This window comes from Toxorhynchites rutilus, chromosome 3, assembly GCF_029784135.1.
Source record: "Toxorhynchites rutilus septentrionalis strain SRP chromosome 3, ASM2978413v1, whole genome shotgun sequence".
In the NCBI taxonomy this organism is placed as follows: domain Eukaryota; kingdom Metazoa; phylum Arthropoda; class Insecta; order Diptera; family Culicidae; genus Toxorhynchites; species Toxorhynchites rutilus.
In genome coordinates this window covers 313878665-313900017 of record NC_073746.1, presented here as the reverse complement: position 1 = coordinate 313900017, position 21353 = coordinate 313878665, and the positions used below count along the sequence as shown (strand labels likewise).

General features: G+C 37.8%; 2 protein-coding genes across 2 annotated transcripts; both read left to right on the top strand.

Annotated features, from left to right (window-relative positions):
• The first annotated feature begins 8279 nt into the window (after nt 1-8279).
• On the top strand, nt 8280-8863 carry LOC129778780 (40S ribosomal protein S23). Its single transcript, XM_055785881.1, has one exon. It carries the CDS (start codon nt 8335-8337, stop codon nt 8764-8766), a length of 432 nt encoding a protein of 143 aa, XP_055641856.1. The 5' UTR covers nt 8280-8334; the 3' UTR covers nt 8767-8863.
• Nucleotides 8864-18791: 9928 nt separating this feature from the next.
• Nucleotides 18792-20793, top strand: LOC129778781 (stress-associated endoplasmic reticulum protein 2). The gene is made up of 3 exons (XM_055785882.1): nt 18792-19011; nt 19108-19169; nt 19839-20793. Exon 3 carries the CDS (start codon nt 19869-19871, stop codon nt 20061-20063), a length of 195 nt encoding a protein of 64 aa, XP_055641857.1. The 5' UTR covers nt 18792-19011; nt 19108-19169; nt 19839-19868; the 3' UTR covers nt 20064-20793.
• The last annotated feature ends 560 nt before the right edge of the window (nt 20794-21353 follow it).

The following is a 21353-nucleotide window of genomic DNA, read 5'->3' as shown; positions in this document are numbered from 1 at the left end:
TGTGAGATATTTAGTTTAGTAATAATAATAATAACTTAGTAATATATTCTTTTTATTCACTCAAACAACAGCAATTTTCCATCCCAATAGGAAGTATCCCGTGTCGGGCTCACGTACAGAGCATTGGAGACAGCAACATCACAATTACGAAAACACTTGTAATACTAACCTCGAGCCAACCGCGACTAATCGGTTACACATTACTAACATAGTTATAAGGCAAACATTGTCGAAATATTGAACTCCCGGCCCCGTAAGGTTGACGCCATATGAGCCTTAAAAAATATATACATTTTGGATGAAAAAAAGCAATTTTTATTTTCATGTGCATGTATTTTCTTGAATGCTTTATGATAAGCCACGGTCAACGATATATTGAAGATCGTTTTTTTGTGAACATGGTAAATGGAAAACCCTTAACATAATATCGTGATTTTTAGAACTCATTGTAATAAATATTAAAAACATCAAAAATGGTGTTTTATGATATGCATTATGCAAATTAGAATAATGTTATATGATTCATCGAACAAACCAAAAATAATAATTTAACAATCAAACTTTTATTTTCGCTCAGAGAATTGGATTGTGAAGATATTTATGAAAATCGTCTGGCAACCATCACTTGCGTTCACTCGCGGCAAAACACTCCACAAACAGTTTCGCCGCATTGAAATCCGCATCGTATCGCATTCACTGTGTCAGGTCCGGGCGGTTTGCATTTGATTTGCGTTTTGCGTGAACGAAAGAGCTTTCCCGCAAACGAGCTCGCACCCGCGCCCTCATCGCATCGCGTTTACTATGTCCTCGGCCTTAGAGGTTTCGCCTACCCCTCCCACTTGATCGAAGCAAAAAGAAGGGTAGGAAGCCGGTTGACAGGACTCATCTCAGTTTGTAAAATGAAAAATGGATTCATCGAAATTTTGTTGATCTTGCTTTCGGTATTCCGTTTCTAGAATATTTGTTTAATACGTACAGTGATTTGCCTCTTATTGGACATACAGAGCTAAGTGGTGCGGACTCAATCCACTTCATTCTCAAGCAAATTCTTGCATGTTTTCAAGCGATTTCTTGCAATAAATTCTCAGACCACCAGAGATGCCAGATTTACAAATATGTTTGTAAATTTACAGACATATCTGTAAAACATTCATCACATCAAAAATATTTGACTCACCATATGACATTTTTCCATAGTTTTAATACAGAAAAGTTATTATATTTAGTATATATCAATACACATGACGTTAGACCAGCGATACTCAACCTGCGGCCCGGCAGTCCTTCTTGTTGGCCCATCTGGTGTGTATGATGTTTGGAACTCATACACATAAGTACTTTTGCCTTGACATCACTGCAGACGAAAAAGAGGATACGGTTATTCACAATTAATGAACAATTCTCGCGTAACTTTTGAAAAGGTCCAATGTAACATTTTCGCCAACTCGAGAAAAACGTAGTTGAAGACCCGAACATTATTTCGCGAATTGTCTTAAAAGCTATCAATCTTTATCACTGTTTTCACCACTAGCTGTCAAGAATAACTTCGTAAAACCAATCGTAACTATTGTTCCGTGATTTGAGATTAAGGTTGAAGCCTCGGAGCGAAAAATGTTACATTGGACGTTTTGACTGCCCGCGTTTGCACATTGGACATATTACGTTGCACTATAAAAATTTGAAACTAACTAATAAACAACAATCCAAATATCAGCATTTCGTTCTAAAGACTGATTACTATTGTTATCACTCGTTGAATTGCACTGAAATCGATAACAACACCTGTAAGAAACAAATTCCAAAACGACCGAAGAACGACTGCGAGTTGTTTTGACTGCTTTGTTACTTCGGACGTTTCGGCCGTCGGAGGAAAGTGGCGTCCGAAGTAACAGCCGGGTGCTTAAAATTCGAATCTGTACATTGGATATTTTTTGTATCGGCGACAAAAAGATGAAGAAGATAGATACGTGAACGATTGTTTTTGTAATACATTCAATGATTGAAAACTAATAGCGTGCATCCATTAACACGATTTGTTTACATTTGTTACATAGGACCTTTTCAAAAGTTACGCGAGAATTGCATTCTCTGCAGGTAAGGAAAAATCTTGAGCGAAAATTGTCTCTGATAATTATTTTCTGTTCTAGACAAGATTGTTTTGCTGAAATGCAAGGAGATTTATTGAAAAATAGTTAAGTTAGGGTCAGGACTATGCAACCTATGTATTTAAACAACATCGAATAAAAATTTTCATTCTATTTTCAACAACTTACATTTGCCTTCGGGTCTGCTTATGACGAAATATGGGTTACTGTTCGATATTGTTACGACAGACATGGTTCATGGCCGTGTGGTGGTCTAAAACTTGTATAGCCTTGCATGGCGGATGGAAAATATACACTGCATTTTTTTAAAAATAAAAACGACAAGACCGCAAGCCTTGGTGGATGTCCAATATATCAACGGAGAAATACTGTGTTTTATAAAAATTAACAACGCGTATGTTTGTGTATGTATGTGTATGTATGTATGTGTAGATCGTTGAAACATTTAAACACATTTACAGCACATAAGTTATTAAGTGGTCCGAAAAATCATTTTTTTCCACTTTTTCCCAAAAATGACAAATGAAAATTAATAACATTTGAATCACTGAATCGATTTAGATGATCGACATATAAAATTGACCTAGCCTTTTATAAAAAAATATTTAACTTGCGAAATACATAATTATATTTTAGTAATTATTGATTGTAGTCGTTTTTTATTTTTTTTATGACTTTGGACTAGAGGGCGCTATATATTTTTATATTTTTTCTTGAAAGCTGAGGATTTTTTACACAATTATCTCGATATCAGGGTTGCTATTTTTTCATTTTTTAGATATGATTTAAAAAAAATCATTTTTCCCCATTTGTCCAAAAATAACTTTCTGCAAAAAATCATAACATTTGAACTACTGAACCGATTTAGATGATCGATATATTAAATTGAAGCCAATAAGCAAAACTCACACTTGCGGGAAGATTGGATTCTAGTAGCATAGGTCTAGTTTAGTCACATATGAATAATGATCGAAGACTTAAAACATGTTAAATTTACAAAATTCTAACTTAAAAACGATAATTATAGCATCTCTGATATCGAGATATGTTAAGTAAATACTCCTCAGCTTTCCATAAAAAATATAAAAAAATATAGCGCTCCTATCTTTAACCGAGAAAACTATGAAAAACTAACTCAATCCATAATTACAAAAACAACATTAAATTTTTTTCGCAAAAGTAATATTTTTTTAAAAAATATATCTCGTAAGCTTCAATTTGATATGTTGATGATATGAATCGGTCCAATAGTTCGAAAGTTATGACTTTTTGTAGTGGGAAAAATGGGGAAAAATTGTTTTTCGAACCATCGATTAGTTTTGCAAAATCATATTTTAAAAACGAAAAAATAGCATCTCTGATATCGAGATATTTTATGCAAAAGTTCTCAGCTTTCAATTCATATTAAAAATAGGATCCATATTATATGCAAGTTAAATATTTCTCAATTAAAGCTCATTGGCTTAAATTTGATATGTCGATCATCTGAATCGGTTGAGTGGTTCGAAAGTTATAAATTTTTGAAAAAAGTCATTTTGGGAAAAAGTGGAAAAAATGATTTTTGGGATCACCTTAAAATGGAAATGGGCACCCTAATGACAAATTAAAAAAATACGAGTTTAATGTTTTGCGATAAAGAACAAAATTACCACTTTTGACGAAGAGCTGAGAACCACTATATTAGTTTGGCATGGAATGGCTGTATATATATATATACAGAATACAATCTTACGTGCATCGTGATGTACAAAGTATTAATGAATAAGTGAAAATTAACGTTAAAAGACATTTCTATAGATCTGCACACTTTTACAGACTTTTCCACATTTTTAACAGACATTCACATGTTTTTACAGACTTTTTTTTAAAATCATCTGGCAGCTCTTCCTTCCACTTTTTATCGAATATTTCCAAATCGCAGGAGTAAACATTTACGTGACTCTGACTTTGTTTGTTTTTATTACGTTCGGAAAAACGTTATGACAAAGAGAGGGGACATTAAAAATGCGTTGCTCAGTGAAAGGCTGAGATGGTCTTTTAGAGATGCAATGGTTAATTAAACAATTGACGGAAAAATGTAGTTCGTTCATTTTATAATTTTACTTATTTTTGCCCTTGACAACAATACCTCTTTTATAGTGTTGATTATCATAAGAAAAATAACACTCCTGATCGTTGGATCTCTTTTGACATTTCAATTGGATCTTTTTTGACAGCCGTTTTGATTCAGTCCGCACTACCTAGATACAGAGGCACCACTCAGTGTCGCATTAGAGGTGATTGTGACCTGTGATTGGACATATCACCACACAATACAAAGTAAAAAAACAAGTTAAAACAGGAAAATCTAACAAATAATAATTAGAAAAGTGTGCAAAATACATAATCTAGTGAAATGATTGGGAAATGTCTAAAAACATTCCTGAAAATGTATAATGTTGTAAAAACGAATAATGTTTACAAAAATGTCCTATTAGAGGATCAAACATCCAAATATTCGGGTCGCATTACTGGTCTTAAGGTGGCCGTACACTGTTTGCCCGGAGGTCAAATATTTGATATTTTTTGACAGATAAGGTTTGATTTGATATTTGTACAAACACTATTTTGTTTGCCACTCTTCAATTTTAAACAGTAGTAAACAATATCAAACACCGAACATAGAAAAAAATCAACTGAAATATCCTAGGTAACCTAACCATGTACCGACAGGTTCGAAGAACAGACTGAAAAAATATTTTAGGCATCCAATAATTGAATATTTGCTTGTCGTGTTTTGTGTAGAATATATTTGATCAGTACACGTTGACCAAATTTTATCTGTCAAAAAGAGTCAAATATTTGGCTTCGGTCAAACAGTGTATGAGCACCCTTAGAGCATCCCCACCAATTGTTAAATTCGGTTGCTAAACACAAATAGGCAACCCTCCACCATAGCTTGGCAGCCACACCGGGAGTTGCCATTCTGGTTAGTAAAATAATAACGCACCCCCTGGGTATGTTCAGGCCTGTTCATGAATTTGGCAGCACAGTAGCAACTCATTGCAAAGTTGCTATTAGCAGCAAACGTCAAAATTGTGATTAAGTTGTTTTATGAAATAGTGATTTTCAAGTGATAATATTACTTCGGAATGAGTGCATCGAGAGGAGGAAACAACTGGACGATTCCTGAAGACGAGGTGCCATACCTAGCATGGTTCAATTCATCACAAGACGCAAGTGTTGGCATAAACCAGCGGTCGCAAACTATGTACGACAGCGTTTACGGAAGTTTCCTTGAAATCTGTATGGGAAAAATCACTACCAGGGAACCCAGAACTTCGTGCCCCGAGTGGGATTGATGCCAGGTGGCATCATATAAGGAAAATGGTCAGCAAGTTCGTTGTTCGTCTGGCGCAAATTGAAAATCGATGTCAAAGCGGAGCTTCGCCTGAAGATTTTATTAAACAAGCTGTTACACTGTTTGCATTGTCGGAGAAATAATTCTTCACGTTAATGCACTGTTACGTGCTATTACAAAACACTCCGAAGTGGTAGCAGTATCACTGCGTGAAGGTACACATCATTTCTATTAATAGCGAATTCATTCTTGTTCAGTTTCAACCCCAGTGCCGCACTAACCGCTGTCAAAACGTTTTTTTATTCACTCAGTTTCGCACTCAGTGTCGCACTAGTTCGCCCCGAAAGCTGTTAGTTTCGCACTGAGATGTTTCACGGGTTGGCACTCGGGTTCACTAATACAACTATACTGAACTGTCAAGTTCCGAGTATTGTTTTGGAAAATCTGAAAATAATGACTATGAAAATGGAAAACCTGCTTTTGCTTTTGTATTATTGGAATTGTAATCCAATTCGGATTCTAATTTTGAAGAGTACATCGAGTAGACGGCATTAAGCTACGTGTGCTTTCATTGGGAGGCGAAAATAATGATGGATATTCAGGTGGAATAAACCTGCTTTCAAAATCAAAATTATGAATGAAAATTTACATTAACGTATCGAATATTTATTTTATGTGAAGAAATTAGAGGTTTTTTTTTCCAATATCGCAGAAACATATTGAACGAAAACTGTGTCTAATGATGATTTTGTATTATAATAGTAATTATTTGTGGAACAAACAGGAAATGCATCGACAAATGGTTAAGTGAGTGTCAGAACTACATGTGTAGTTCTTCAAACAATATGAAGTAAAAATTCATTCAAACTTTTATATTTTTACACTGCACTTGGCCCTTCGGCTCTGATAGAGAATAATTTACCTCCCAAGCACTAATATCGCCACCAGACGTCGACACTGTACTTTTGTCGTCGCAAATATAAACAAATCAGAATATATAACGCACACCAAAACACTATCACATTCGTGAAACTGAAAACGTTTTTTTTATTACAGAGTCAGTTTGGCACTGACTCAGTTTAAAAACGAATTCGCTATAAGAAAAACACATATATTTAAAAAATGACTATATTAGGCACCACCTACACAAGAACGAGGACATTTGGAAGCTGCTGTTGTCGACATGATTAATGCTGAGCCTACATTTACCAGTGTTCCGATCGGACAGAAGGCCGCTAAAGCTCGGAAGGTTGGATCCGGATGGAGGCGATCTGGCGTAGTGGTAACATCCATGCCTCTCACGCTAAAGGTCACGAGTTCAATTCTCACTCCCGACATTCTTCCAAAAATGGAAGTAAAAAGTGACGAACCAGCCAAATGAGTTGAAAATCACTATACAGATAACAAAAAAAGCGAAAAGCCCAAGCTTTGAGCAGAATGGCCAATCATATTAATCATGTCGATGAATCTTGATGGTTTGAATGAGACCGCTCGAATCGAGCTCGATTCATTCGTATTCATTTTTCCAAACAAGCAACATAGAAAATTTATATATAATCAGTTGATTCTGGGTTTTGGACAATATTTATATTTATCATCGAAACTTACGTTATTCAATAAAAATTAAGAAACAAAACGAAGCATCATTGAAAAGAGTAACTAACTCCTCTTCATCGCCTTTAACATTCCACAAATGCTCAAGCAGATCATTCTGAAAATGATGAAGAAGCCTGGCATTATGCACTTCTTGATACCGATTCATATGCGCTGCAAAATCATTCACAGGTACTTCGACATTAATGTTTTCATGTACAAAGCCTGGTGTAGGAAATTCAGGCTGGGTTTTTGATCCGGCGCATCAACACCCTAAAAGCACGCTTAACGCAGAGTCTTGCTTTTATGCAAAATACTGTAAAGAAAATTAAAAAAAAGAAAACAATAATCTACCGAACGAAAATTTGCTCCATTAAGCTTACCTTCCGTTTTTGATCAACGGGGGAAGGGATCGTTTGCACTAATTTGTACTCGTCTATTGCATCCGATGGAGATTCGTAGGCTAACTGACAAAAGGCAGCCATGGTTTTTTGGAAACTTGCATATCCTTGTTCTCCTGTGGGATCTGGTTCGTGAATAAAATATTTGTTTCTCTCCTTATCCTTGAAAACAACGACGCATGCGGAATCGTTGATGAAACTGATCATCGGTATATATCAGGAGCCTCGGAAAAATAATCATTAAACAACCGAGTAGCACCTCCTTCAGCGCGGCGGTAAATGTTCGGTCGTTTTCCTGGCCGCGAACCGCTCCGGTGCTTTTCAGACTCCGAAAGCATTGTTCCACTCGCGAATAGTAGCAATTGTTCTGCGGAATCGGTAAAATCGCTTTCTTCGTCACATGAATCAGAAAGATATTTGGAATCAACATCCGCGTTCTCCATTTCTGCTTTTGTTTTGACGACGCGTGAACAATCATAACAACAAAAACAAACATCCTTGTTTGATAACCACCGGTGCGAAACAGAAAGTAGTAAAATGGCAACCATGATAGTAACGACCAGTGCGAAAATGGGTTGGTATCCAAAACAGCAAACGATTAAAGTAGTCAAATCGCTAACACTTATGACAACCCACCGGTGGGGATGCTCGTATCTAGATGTCGAATTAGAGGTAATTTACCGTACTACGATTTTCTGAGAAAATCTATTCATCTTGGTATCGTTCATTTGGAATTTCTGGCAACTCTAATCACTGAAATGTACCCTATGTCAACTTTTTCACGTTGGTAATCCTTCGTCTCGTTCGTGTATTTTTGCTGTTTTCGAAGGCTGTCAAAGTAGCCGCAGCTCTTTTCTCTTCTAGTGTTCTCACCGTACGGACGCCATTGTAAAAGATGGGTAAACCACGTGGAATCAGAACTGCCCGTAAGCATATCCGTCACCGCCGTGACCAGCGATGGGCCGACAAGGATTACAAGAAGGCCCATTTGGGCACCCGGTGGAAGTCCAATCCGTTTGCCGGTGCTTCGCACGCCAAGGGAATCGTGCTCGAGAAGGTCGGTGTGGAGGCTAAGCAGCCGAACTCCGCTATCCGCAAGTGCGTCCGAGTGCAGCTCATCAAGAACGGAAAGAAAATCACCGCTTTCGTGCCCCGGGATGGTTGCTTGAACTACATTGAGGAAAACGACGAAGTGCTGGTTGCTGGTTTCGGTCGTAAGGGTCACGCCGTCGGTGATATTCCCGGTGTCCGCTTCAAGGTAGTGAAGGTTGCCAACGTTTCCCTGCTGGCTTTGTACAAGGAAAAGAAGGAACGGCCACGATCGTAAGAAGGAGCGTATATTTTCTTAATTTTAAGAAAGCTGTGAGTTCGAGATATGGAAGATACATAATACATGTTCTTGAAAAGTGGTTGTAAACCGGAAACCAGTGTTTATTTGGTGTTTATCCGAAATTGATCTTATTTTGTTTTGGAGGTTAGTGCTGTCGTGTTTCGAGACGTATAAAGAATCGAGTGAATTTCAGATTCATCAGGTCGTAAAAATGATTTAAGAATGGAATTATATCTTTTTCCTAAGATCGTGAATTATTCATCGTCATCTAATATTTTATTAATCGGTGCGAATATTTAGAGGTAGGTCAAAACAAAGTATTCTCTATAAACAATATGTGACGGTTTCCGGAATAAATCGCTGCAGAAAACAAATGCAACAGAAATAACCACTCAGAAAAAGTTTAGTAGGCTAGAAATATTGTGGCGCGGTATTGTATTTCAAAACAAAAATTATCCGGGCAAACGTATGCTGTCCGACGCTCGGTGATGCTCGGTCGGACATTGCCAAAGGATCGTATCTTATGTTACAAACTAACCGGACAATCAGTGGAACCCAGGTTTGCGTGCAAGACACCGACAGCGGAAGTAACGGATTTAGCAGTCAGTATCAGGTTTGATGCATCTTAGTCTGCGTCAGGTTTATTCGTCAAAAAAGAAATTATCTACGGCGAGCATAGATCACGTACATACATGAACATAAAATAATTTCTGTGGGAGTGAGTGTTCGAAATGATTTAAATCGTATAGTGTATAGTTAAATCGTGTTTTCCCGCGCCACAATATGTCCAGCCCAATAAACTTTTTCTAAACGGTTGTTTACTGTGGCGATTTATCCCGGTCGTGGCTCTTGCAGACTTTTGTTAGGTGGAATAACAACATCGACGATGGTGTCATCGTTATGTCGTTGGTCGCTCTTGTTGTAAATAGACGGTTGTGAGAGATTAAATCCTGGACTGTGCGGTCCTATTGCAGCTTGAAACGGTCATTCTGGAGTGTACATACAGACTGATACAGGTAGTTTCGATTCCTCTACAGAAGCAAAAATAGCAAAACAATATAAATAAGTTACCAAACTCATGTTCTTATTTATATAACTCTCTCTCCAAATCCTTTAGCTACATGAGGATAAATGCCTCAAAGAAATCTGAACGATTGCATCTAGGTTTACATATGCCCTTGGAACATCTATCATGCAAATCGTCAACTGATGGCTATTATCTATCATGGTGTTGACCTTGTTTGCAGAGGTATTCATGTCGAAAAAAAGCTTTCTCCGTTATGAAACGAAGTTCTCTGAGCTGCTACCGGTGTCTTTAAAACGAGCCATACCTCCACATCGATGAACTAGTGTGCGGTATGCGTGATTAGTGATCCCCGATAATCGTTCGATTAATCGATTAATCGAATACTTCCTACAGAAATCGAATATTAATCGAACGAATACTGCGCAACCAATAATCGAAGAGAACGAATAATTTACGTAGTATTCGATAAGCAGATGAACGAATAATTTCAAAAATCGGGGATCACTATGTGTGATTATTGTGTTAGCGTTAGCTCCCCCATGAAGATCGTGAAGATGTCCTCCTAGACCAGTGGTTTTCAAGCTTTTCTGCTCCATTCCCCCCTTTACGAAAATTAATCCCAGTGCTTCCCCCTATCAGTATTTTGTAAGTCTGTAGTATATCAGTAAAATAATGAAAGAATACAAACGGCTTTCAAGTTATATTCGCGACAAATATGATTTTGTACTTCTATCTGATAACAAAAAACAGGAAGTGGGTTATATCTATGGTATAACCGCAAGGGTGACGTAGGACTATCGTTGATTTATAGATCATTTGTTTGAAGTTGAATCAAAATCCATTCTGAATGAATGAATAAATGAATATTTGGGGGACTTCGAAAACGAGAGCGTTACGTTGGAGGCACAAGGTTTTATGCATCCAAAATAGGATACGGAAAACCTTGTTCTGAAGAATAATCTTCAGAAGCTGTTGGCGACCTAGCCAACTGTTATGGGAAACGCCACCACTTTTACAGCAAAAGGCCGGAACTGTATTCGTCGCCACCACGGTTGTAGTAGCTAAATTTAGCACTGGGAGGGCCGGAACTGGACACGTCGCCACCACGGGATGTGGTAGCTAAATAGCATTGGGAGGGCCGGATCTGGACACGTCACCACCACGGATGTAGTAGCTAACTGGCACAGGGAGGGCCGGAACTGGATTCTTTGCCACCACGGAATGTAGTAGCAAACCTGGCACTAGGATGGCCGGAACTGGATTCTTTGCCACCACGGAATGTAGTAGCAAACCTGGCACTAGGAAGGCTGGAACTGGAACTCGTCACCACCACGGGATGTAGTAGCTAACTTGGCACTGGGATGGCCCGAACTGGAACTCGTCACCACCACGGAATGTGGTAGCTAACATAGCAATGGCACTGGGAGGGCCCGAACTGGAACTCGTCACCACCACGGAATGTGGTAGCTAACCTGGCACTGGGAGGGCCGGAACTGGAACTCGTCGCCACCACGGAATGTGGTAGCTAACCTGGCAATGGGAGGGCTGGAACTGGAACTCGTTGCCACCACGGAATGTAGTAGCCAACTTGGCACTGGGATGGCCGGATTTGTACTCGTCTAGAACTTTCACTTGGAAGGTTTGATCACTAATAATTCAAATCCTAGATTGGTTTTCATTTTATACCCTTTGAACAATTTGAGGTGGCCAATCGTATTCGCTGTTATATTTGTTTTTAACGGTTGCTTGGTATGATTTGTTTGGTTACCATAAGAACAAACATTACTGATGTATTGTTTTAACTGTTGCGTAGCATTGGTTGTTTGGTTGGCATGGAGGCGAAATTCTAATTTGACATTCAACATAGTTTGCTTAGATAATTTATTTCGTGCGCGAACAGAAGCTTTTCTGCTAACTGCACTTGATTGACAAATCACAAAACCAAATGTATTATATGGATATTTTATGGATAGAAAACATTAAAATAAACTCTTTCGCTTGAATGTAATTTTCAATTCCAAGGGGAACTGGCAGATTATTTTCCAGCAACGATTAGATATTTCCAGATTTTCCTCGATACTGGAAGCCCACCAGTGGTTAATACTAACTCGATAACCACCTGTTAATAGCACTTGATTGAAAAATATTTGGTAACAGTGTTACATGGATAGAAAACATCAAAATAAACACATGAATGTAATTTTAAATTCCCAGAGGAACTGGCAGATTATTTTCAGTAACGATTAGATATTTCCACATTTTCCTCGATACTGGAAGCCCACCAGTGGTTAATGCTAAATCGATAACCATTTGTTAATAGTACTTGATTGAAACATATTTGGTCACAGTGTTACATGGATAGAAAACATTCAAATAAACTCTTTCACGTGAATGTATTTTTAAATTCCCAGAGGAACTGGCAGATTATTTTCCAGCAATGATTAGATCTTTCCGGCACTTTCTCGATGCTGAATGGCATCCAAACGGAAAGAATTCCGCGCGTGTATGTGTCGATCCTTCGCCGTCCACCTCCTTCAGCACGTTAGGCAACGATGTTGTCTTGTCGATGTCCTCACGAAAAATGAATGCGTCTCACCACCAGAATAGATCTTTCCGGAACTTTCTCGATGCTGAATGGCATCCAAACGGAAAGAATTCTGCGGGTGTATGTGTCTCCTCCAGCACGTTAGGCAACGATGTTGTCTTGTCGATGTCCTCACGAAAAATGAATGCGTCTCACCTAGTGACCCCCGATAATCGTTCGATTAATCGAATACTTCCTACAGAAATCGAATATTAATCGAACGAATACTGCGCAGCCAATAATCGAAGCGAACGAATAATTTACGTCGATTAATCGATCCAATCCCAGAGAAAAAAAACATACGGCCGCTGCAGTTTTATCCTGAAAATCATTCATAATCTTTGACGCACCCCTAACTGGTAAATGAAGCTCAATGCCGTCAACGCTAATTGAGCTTCATTTACGAATTTAGGGGAGCATAAAAGATAATAATTGATTTTCAGGAGGGATGAACACTTTCTTGATTCCAGATGGCTTTCTAGCAAATGAGAAATATTAGTCTAACGAATTCGTTCTCTCAGTGCGACGATTAATCGATTATTTGAGGCGATTAATCGTATCGAATAACAAACTGCTGAAAAGTATTCGATTAGCTGATGAACAATTAATTTCAAAAATCGGGGATCACTAGTCTCACCACCAGAATATCGCTTAAGTATGCTTTTTGTGTGTGATTGAATCGAGAGAAGGTGTGGTTTACGATGGCAATTTGGAAGGAAAACTAGAGGGGAATGAACTCTCTGAGCTTGAAACTTTCGGCGATTGAGCAATTATCGATTTTGTGCGCATACAATATTGGATACGGAAATATCCTACTGATGGGGAAGAATAATCTTCAGAAGCTTTCCTGCTTGTAATTAGCAGGAAAATTACAAAATCAAATGAATTTGATCGCTGTGTTACATGGTTAGAAAACATTAAAATAAACTCTTTCACATGAATGTATTTTTAAATTCCCAGAGGAACTGGCAGATTATTTTCCAGAAATGATTAGATCTTTCCGGAACTTTCTCGATGCTGAATGGCATCCAAACGGAAAGGTATCCGCGCGTGTATGTGTGTGTAGCGATGTCTTCCCGGGGAACCGTTTGTGGCATCACTCTCCTCCTGATGGATTCCCTTCTGGCCTAGGGTGCACAAACAGGCTCTTGGTGACACCCTTCATCCGCGCTTTCATGATAAACGAAGAGCTTCACCACAACAGCGACAACATGCTCCAATCGCTGTTCAATTAGAACTGAGTGGATTTCCGAGCGGCGCTCGCTTATGTACCGATTGGTGATTTCAATAGCCTGTTTCGAGAACAAAAATGAAATGAAAATGAAAGACGTAGTCCTACGTCAAAAGGTACATAACGTTTGGTAAGTCAGTATGGCACCTGCGTCTGAATGATTTCCGCCACAATCGTAATTCTTGAGAACGTTGTCGAAAAGCACACCTCATGTCATCTTCGATATCCACTCTGTTACGGTGTTTTCTTTCCATCAGCAGCATTGTATGAAATCCAGATTCACATAAATACTACACGCAAGACAACAACACTCGTACGCTTAATTCGCATATCAGGATAAAAATCGATCTTTTGCAGATCAATGAGTTTGTTTTGAAATTGATCCTAAACTTTCGTCACTGCCAGTCGAAAGGGAATTCAAACCATGGCCAAATCTTGTTCTTTGATATAAGGAAAATATGTTTCAAGTTTAACTTGTTGTAAAAAATCTTGACAAATTCTGTACAATTTCCTTTTTAATGGTCTTCTGTACTGTTTCGTCGTCTTTTCCATCATCATTCTCTGACGAAAGTCTTTCAAACATTGTGAAGTAGTTCAATCGAACATTACATTCCAGATTTGGAAATGTTTGCATGAGGATAGCAAATTTTGGCGTATCCAATAATGTTTTTGTGGCAATTTTTGTTAATCATTGTCACATTCAAAGCGAAGTAAATGTGCAATAGTCCCTTGCAGAATTCCCCCTTTTAATGACCAAATTCTCCACTAGGGGGAATGTCCCACCGGTTGAAAATCACTGCCCTAGACTGAGAGTAAACCAACTAGTGCTCTCCTTGACCATTTTCAAACCTTTTTTTCCAGCGACCTTACCCAGAATCAAAATTAGATCAAGGAATACATCTTTCTCTAAGCTGGATGTTTCCCTACTGAACCGAGTTGAAGTCGGAGACATCGGGCCCTATTATTCTGCGTGTCATAACTATAGAACCACTATCTTTTCTGAATTTACAGAGATATGTTAGAAGTCAGTTGAATTGAAGTATATAGTGTAGGATATAATAACATAACAGGATAATAGGATATGTATCTTCATCTATAAGACTGGTTTTTTTTTATCCCATCAGTTTATTTTATTAAGCTCATTTAGCAATTCCGGTGTAACAGAACCGTATTCATTCTTGTACATTTTTATCTTAAGATAATTTTTGTTGTATATTAAAACTATTACCATTTTTAAGCGTAAGAGTATTCCTATCTATCAATAAACATTTGTTTTATCTATTACACAGGCCGCCATTCTATCGATACACAACATATGTAGCCTTTTTCGGCGTAAGAATATTCCTATTGTTCGAATGTTCACAGTAGGACTGTTGATATGAGGGTTTCATTGTTGTGTTATTTTTTTTTAAACTAATTCCTTTATTTTTAAATTGTAGTGTTATTAATAGTGGCAATAACCGATGCAGCAGACCGAAAATGTTAGCGGTAAGGGACTGGGATTGCCGTCACATGATGATTGTTGCGTGGACATAGCAGCTAGAATAACACACAAAGATGGTCAGTTGAGGGGCATTGACTTATGAGCTCATGATCGTTCACTTAGCAGCGGACACGCAACCAATAAGGCTGCAAAGTTGCCCTATATAAGACTGGTCATTTGAACTTTATTGTTCAGGTGCGAAACATTAAAAAAACAAAACGACGGAAAAACACGAACTCCTTTATAAAATGAACGTAAATTTTAATGAATTACAATAAGTTCCTAATTCGTAGGTCATATTCAGTTCTCAATCAGTTTAAATAATCTATTCGGGGTGGTTTCGACTAATGCAGGCGCTACACGATTCGTCCAACATTTCACTCGAATGTTGGACTCAAACATTTAACTCGATGAATCGACAAATGTTGGGACGAATGTGCTGGTGAAAGTGAATGTTCGATTTAATGCAATCCGTCCAAACAGCCTTCCGAAAAACACTTACACATGTCCACGTGATGTGAAAATTCCATGTTTTTGTTTGAATTCGAACATGATGCTTTCTATGAGATTTTTTTTGCGTGCATATTGGCAATTAAAGTCTGGGGAGCCGACTGCACAGCGGGCGACGCCGTACAAATGCTGATCAAAAAAATAAATACCCAAAAATTAGTTTTAGATGCAACCTCTAGCGGCACACAGCAGAACCAGCAGATAAATTTCAGCGGCTAAAACACAACTTTAATTTCTCGATATTATCACAAACTGAATGAAGGAAAAAAAAACTAAAAGCTACACTTACACTGCACACACTGCACTACATATGCTATTTGTGCATGCGATTGCATCATCCTTTCTTCTCCTCTTCTTCGCTCGTTTTATAGCTCGGGTCGCGTTCGTCGCGAACAAGCAGTATTGGCCATTTGTATTCAAAGATCCAGCCAAAATTGTTGCTCCCGTGTTCGAGTGGTTAGCGTCACGCCTAACATGTCACTGCTGAATAATTCTGGTACTTTATATTCGATTAAAATTATAGAAATACTGTAATCAAAATTTGTTGTGGGTAACTAAACATCTCCGCCATAATAGCGACATTCAATGAATTCATGAATTCAATATATAAATTGATGCGTGCACTAAATAATGATATGAAATGTGAAAAACTCTGATATCAATCGATGTTTATTTTGTTCAGAACAGAAAAGGAGGTTTATTTTATTTGGCCAATGTTCTGGACGAAGCACCTATTGTCATGATAGGAAAGCATTTTTTCCATGTCAACATACCAACACACCACGCGTTGAGTGGTGGTGGTGTGGTGTCCGATTCGCTTCTTCTACTCTACGCACTGCCGGTGCTTGGGGTGAAAATGCAAGAGAAACTGTACATCATGTTCGAACATCATGTGAAACATTGGGATTTAACATCGTATGTCCAAACATACTACGAATACAAACATGTCACATTTTCAAACATAGGTACGAAAAAATCATGTTTGTACTCAAACACAAAACTGTGAACAGTAGCGTGGACATGTTTATCCTGGACGCAGTGTTTTTTGTGAAACATAGATGACTGGGCCCAAACAATCGGCGAGTATTTGGATCGAATGTTTATTGTTATTATTTACCATCAAAAACGTTAGGAAACTGGATGACGATGCGGGGTTTTCGAAAAAAAAAAATTTGATGCCAAATGTCACAAAATTGCATGAAACGTCGATATCTACTGTTATCTCGGAATTTTTTTTTGTTGAAAATCGACACTCGGACTTTTTTTTTGGAATACGAGACAAAAAGTATGGTTTTGGGTGCCAATGAAAATAGTTGTTTCAATTTTTCATTCGGAGCTTGCTGCAAAATTTTGATTGGACGATGATGTACTCTGTGCTAAATATTAGCTCATTCGATACGAAAGTTTGCTCAGTATGATAGTGATATATAATATATAACATGATATATTATATAATAGCGCACTATGAAAGATAAACAAGATTTATTCAATTGTTTGTGAACATCAGATATGTATCTGCTGAATAATGTACCTTCATGTGCTGTTTAATATAAAAAATTATATTCTACATCTCTTCTTCGTGTGCTATCTTTCGAAACAGTCCTTCAACATGCAGTCCTGGGTTTTGACCATAGTTCTTTCAGCCACCATAGCTGAGAGCTACCACCAAACTCTTTATGCCATGCGGTATGGTACGCATGGCATAAAGAGTTTGGTGGCTGAGAGCAGACATACGAGCGCGAAGAGCTAATTTTTCTTTCGCATTACTTTTACCAAGAATGAACACGAATGCAAGGTATTGAAATTTGGACAATTTTTTAAAAAAAACAACATTATTGTTTTGTTCAGGAGCGAAACATTCGAAGAACGAAAACGCCAGTGTTTCATAATTATAGAACTAGAAAGAAAACTATCACTTCGTTACAAAACTAACAGTAAATTTCGCACGAATTACAACAAGTATATTCGTAGGCCATCCTAACTTATCAATAAATTCAAACAACATATTCGCCCAGCTACGGCATGTGGAAATTTGAATGTCACTCTACGCATTTAAGCTCCGTAAAAATATCAGACTGTCTGTTAACTGCATCTGTTCTTCGTACTATCAACCTACAAAAGTTATCGAACGGGGTTTGAACTGATAAATAAGTAGGGTAGTCCAGAATCTGAAGCCAATGAACCATGTAAAGGACTTCTGATCTTTATGAAATGAAGTCTTATTCGGTTGGATTAACCATCATCATCATCACGGTGTTTTCGATGCAAAAACCGCAACAAATGATTCAGGAATACTTCCTTAAACTCTTGACTTCTCATTTGTGTGAGTGGAAAAGTTCTTTTCAAAATTTATTTCTTTATTAATAAAGAAGCAAAATTCAACATGAAATGGAATTAAGGTGCAATCGAGGTATTTACTTAGTATTTTTTAATTAAAGAATATCCAAGGATGTCCACGTGGACAATAGAGGGAGGGGTCTGGTAAATGTCCATATTTGGGGAAGGGTGGAGTCTAAAATCGGGTTTTTTTTGTACCACGTAGTCGCATTACAGGTTTGTCCAAGAAGCTAGATGTCGAATTAGATTTGACTTCCTTTGTATATATTTTTAAATTTCTGGGAACTTCACTTTCAATCCACGTTGACGGCATTGAGTTTCATATTACGGAATGGGGGAGTAGGCATGACAATATGAGTTTGCCGAAGAAATGAACACACTTTCAAAATAAAAATTATGAATGAAAATTATTTTTCTCGAATCAAATTAGTACTCTATATAAATGAAAATCTCTTTTGCTTGCAAGTAGTAAAAAAATATCATACAAAAGTTGTGTCTAAGGATAATTTAATATTATAATGGTAGGCTTTGGTGAGAATATCTGGAAATTCATAGAAAATAGTTTAAATTAGGGTCAGAACAACGTACTTCTAGTAGGTAAATAATGAGAAAAAATTTCGTACAAATTTTAGCAATTTAGAACTGCCTTAGGGCCGACTAATCTGATAGAGAATAGTTCGCCTCATACAAACTAATATTGTATCCAGATGTCGACACCATTCCGCCGTCAACGCGAATATAGTGTACAGAAACTTTCTTGCAAACAAACAACGAATAAAGAATTTTCCGAATCACAACACAGCCAAGGGCGACCACCTCGCCCCCATCGAAAACCCCTGACACGAGTGATGAGTTGTCAAACGGGCTCTGTCCAGCGAAGCAAGTGCAATTCGTCGTCACAACTTTGCTCCTTTCGTAGATCAGTTTCAATACGTGTTGTTTGCTTCGAGAAGCCTCCGGTTCGGGCAAAAATTGTTTTCCCGATTGTTACGATTCCGTTGCAGTCACACCAGTCTCCGTCTTTCTCCGGTTATTTTCTGAACCTGTGGGAAAGTTGAGACAGAGTTAAGGTAGGTGTTTTTTTTTTATTATAGGAGGAAACTTGGAATTTTCCTTTCAGGTGAAAGCTAACTTCTGATGACGTTTATCTTGTGCTTCATTCACAGGCCTCACAATATACCTGCTGGAACAAGGGCACACAATTGCGCTACATTTTCTTTTTAGTTTGGTAAGTTGTTGATTTCGAAATGTGGCATTTGTTTTGCGGGTGTATTCGTATTTGATTGTGTGTAATCTGTATCCCTCCCAGGGAATACGAACCAGTGTTTTTTTTTCATCAAGTTTTTAATCTAGTTCAATACCTGCGCAGGTCTTCTGAACTACGATTTTTTACCCAATAACGGATCCCACTTATTTCTTTGGTCAATAATTGTACGACTGTTTTTCCCAACGCAAACATTGGCAGTATTGGTCTCCAAATTTTTTTGCGCCACGTCGGTCAAACCTTTGGAGGCTGCGTACACAAACCATATTCAGCTATCTCAAATCTGAAATGATCAGATGATTTTTTCCAACTAAAAAAATGTACTCTAACTCGTTAAAAATCAACTTTTCGGAAATAAATAAACAAGAAGAGGAAGCCTCAACGATGAGGAGAATTGATAACAGATGATGAATCGATAAGTCGATTGATTATCTCTCACAAAAGTAACGAAAGTTCGTCATGATTTTGAGTGTGATTTGACGAGCATTCGATTTGTTCTGGGCTGTATAATGTAGATACCATTGATCGTTTATGAACGAATGAGAAGAATTTGATTTTTGTTATCAAAATTTATAAGTTTGTTCTCTTGTTTCTTGTCAGATGTTTAAAAATAATTCTTTCTCGTCTTTCCAGCACGTTCAACAAACCTAAACACACATAAAAATGGCCCCAAAGCAAAGAATCCGTATCGCCAACGAGAAGGCCAGCCGCAACATCACGCTGCGTGGAAACGTCCCAAAGTCGACCAAAAGTGCCGAGGAGAAGTACCCTGTGGGACCGTGGCTGTTAGCGCTGTTCATATTCGTTGTGTGTGGTTCGGCAATCTTCCAGATCATCCAATCGATTCGTATCGCGTAATGAACATCGCGCGCATACAACAACATTCTACAAAACTTCTACAATGCAAAATACGCAAGCATACTACAGTGGGGGAGAGTGGGAGGATATACACGCATAAGTACACTACTACAATACGCCAACGTCCGAGAAGTATTTTCTCTAAACATTTTTTTTTCGTGTGGAAAAATCTGCAATATCTTCCCCTTTCGGAGAACCACCAACTGAACTGTACTGTAAAATATAGAAACACAAACATACGCATACAACACGCCACATTTCACGTGTCTGAGTTAGAAGCATTTACGGCGAATATTTGCTAAACGATGCAACGCAAAATCCATCTCTTTTCTAATTCTTCAGCACTGTGATTTTGCTTTCCATTCGCACGAAACAAATTATTGAATGTGTAGATCATTAGGATGGATTGGACGAACTTCTCTATCGACATCTGCAGGGAACCTTATATGTTGTTCCGTTTGCAATAAATTTATATCCTTTTTGATATTCATTTTATAGCTAAGCTCAAACGAACCTGACCTAGCGATTTCCTTTTTCCCTCCCTAAACAGAGAGTGAAACTACTAAAAGACAAACAAAAATATAAATTAACATTGGCATTCGGTGAAGTCAAACAACAATACAGAAGTAAAACATCGGGGCCGTGGGAAATCGTTTGCAATAAAACAACTCGCAAAGGAAAAACACAATGAAAAAGTAATATATTTGAATGTGCAAATCTTTGAAACGAAGTGGACGTCTTTTCGAATGCTTCTAATAGATAGGAAAGAAACGATCCCGCAGGGCTTATCACTGACAAGTCTGATGTTGCATCTTCGGTGAGAGGTGTCTGGAAAGTCGAAAATATGCTCATATCTGCAATGCTTGTTTACCTTGCTGAATATTTGTGCTGCTATCGCGTCAATTCTATTGCGCATTAGGTTTGTTGGAAGCAAATTCGTGTCTGTTATCATCACGAGAGAATTTTACTACCCATTGCACATGTGTTTATATTAAGTAATCAAAATATTGAAAGTAAAAATTTCAATAGCATTCAGTCATTTCAATTGATCAGTGTTTCAAATTGATGCATGGATGGTTCTACATAAATAATTATTCCAATACAAAAAAATATTTTTCGATGATCTTGATTTTGCTTGATATAAGATCAGAATAAGTTGAGAACAAAACGCCTTTAGTGTGACGATTGTATTTGTATACTCTGGCACTGATTTATAGCAAGGCACTACGGACTGTCTCCGGCCTTCTGTCATCAATACCAGCTACCTCTGTCTGCATTGAAATTGAGGAA

What these genes read in the sequence shown, in the direction of transcription:
- LOC129778780 (XM_055785881.1), top strand. Translation starts at nt 8,335, where the DNA reads ATGGGTAAACCACGTGGAATCAGAACTGCCCGTAAGCATATCCGTCAC.
- LOC129778781 (XM_055785882.1), top strand. Translation starts at nt 19,869, where the DNA reads ATGGCCCCAAAGCAAAGAATCCGTATCGCCAACGAGAAGGCCAGCCGC.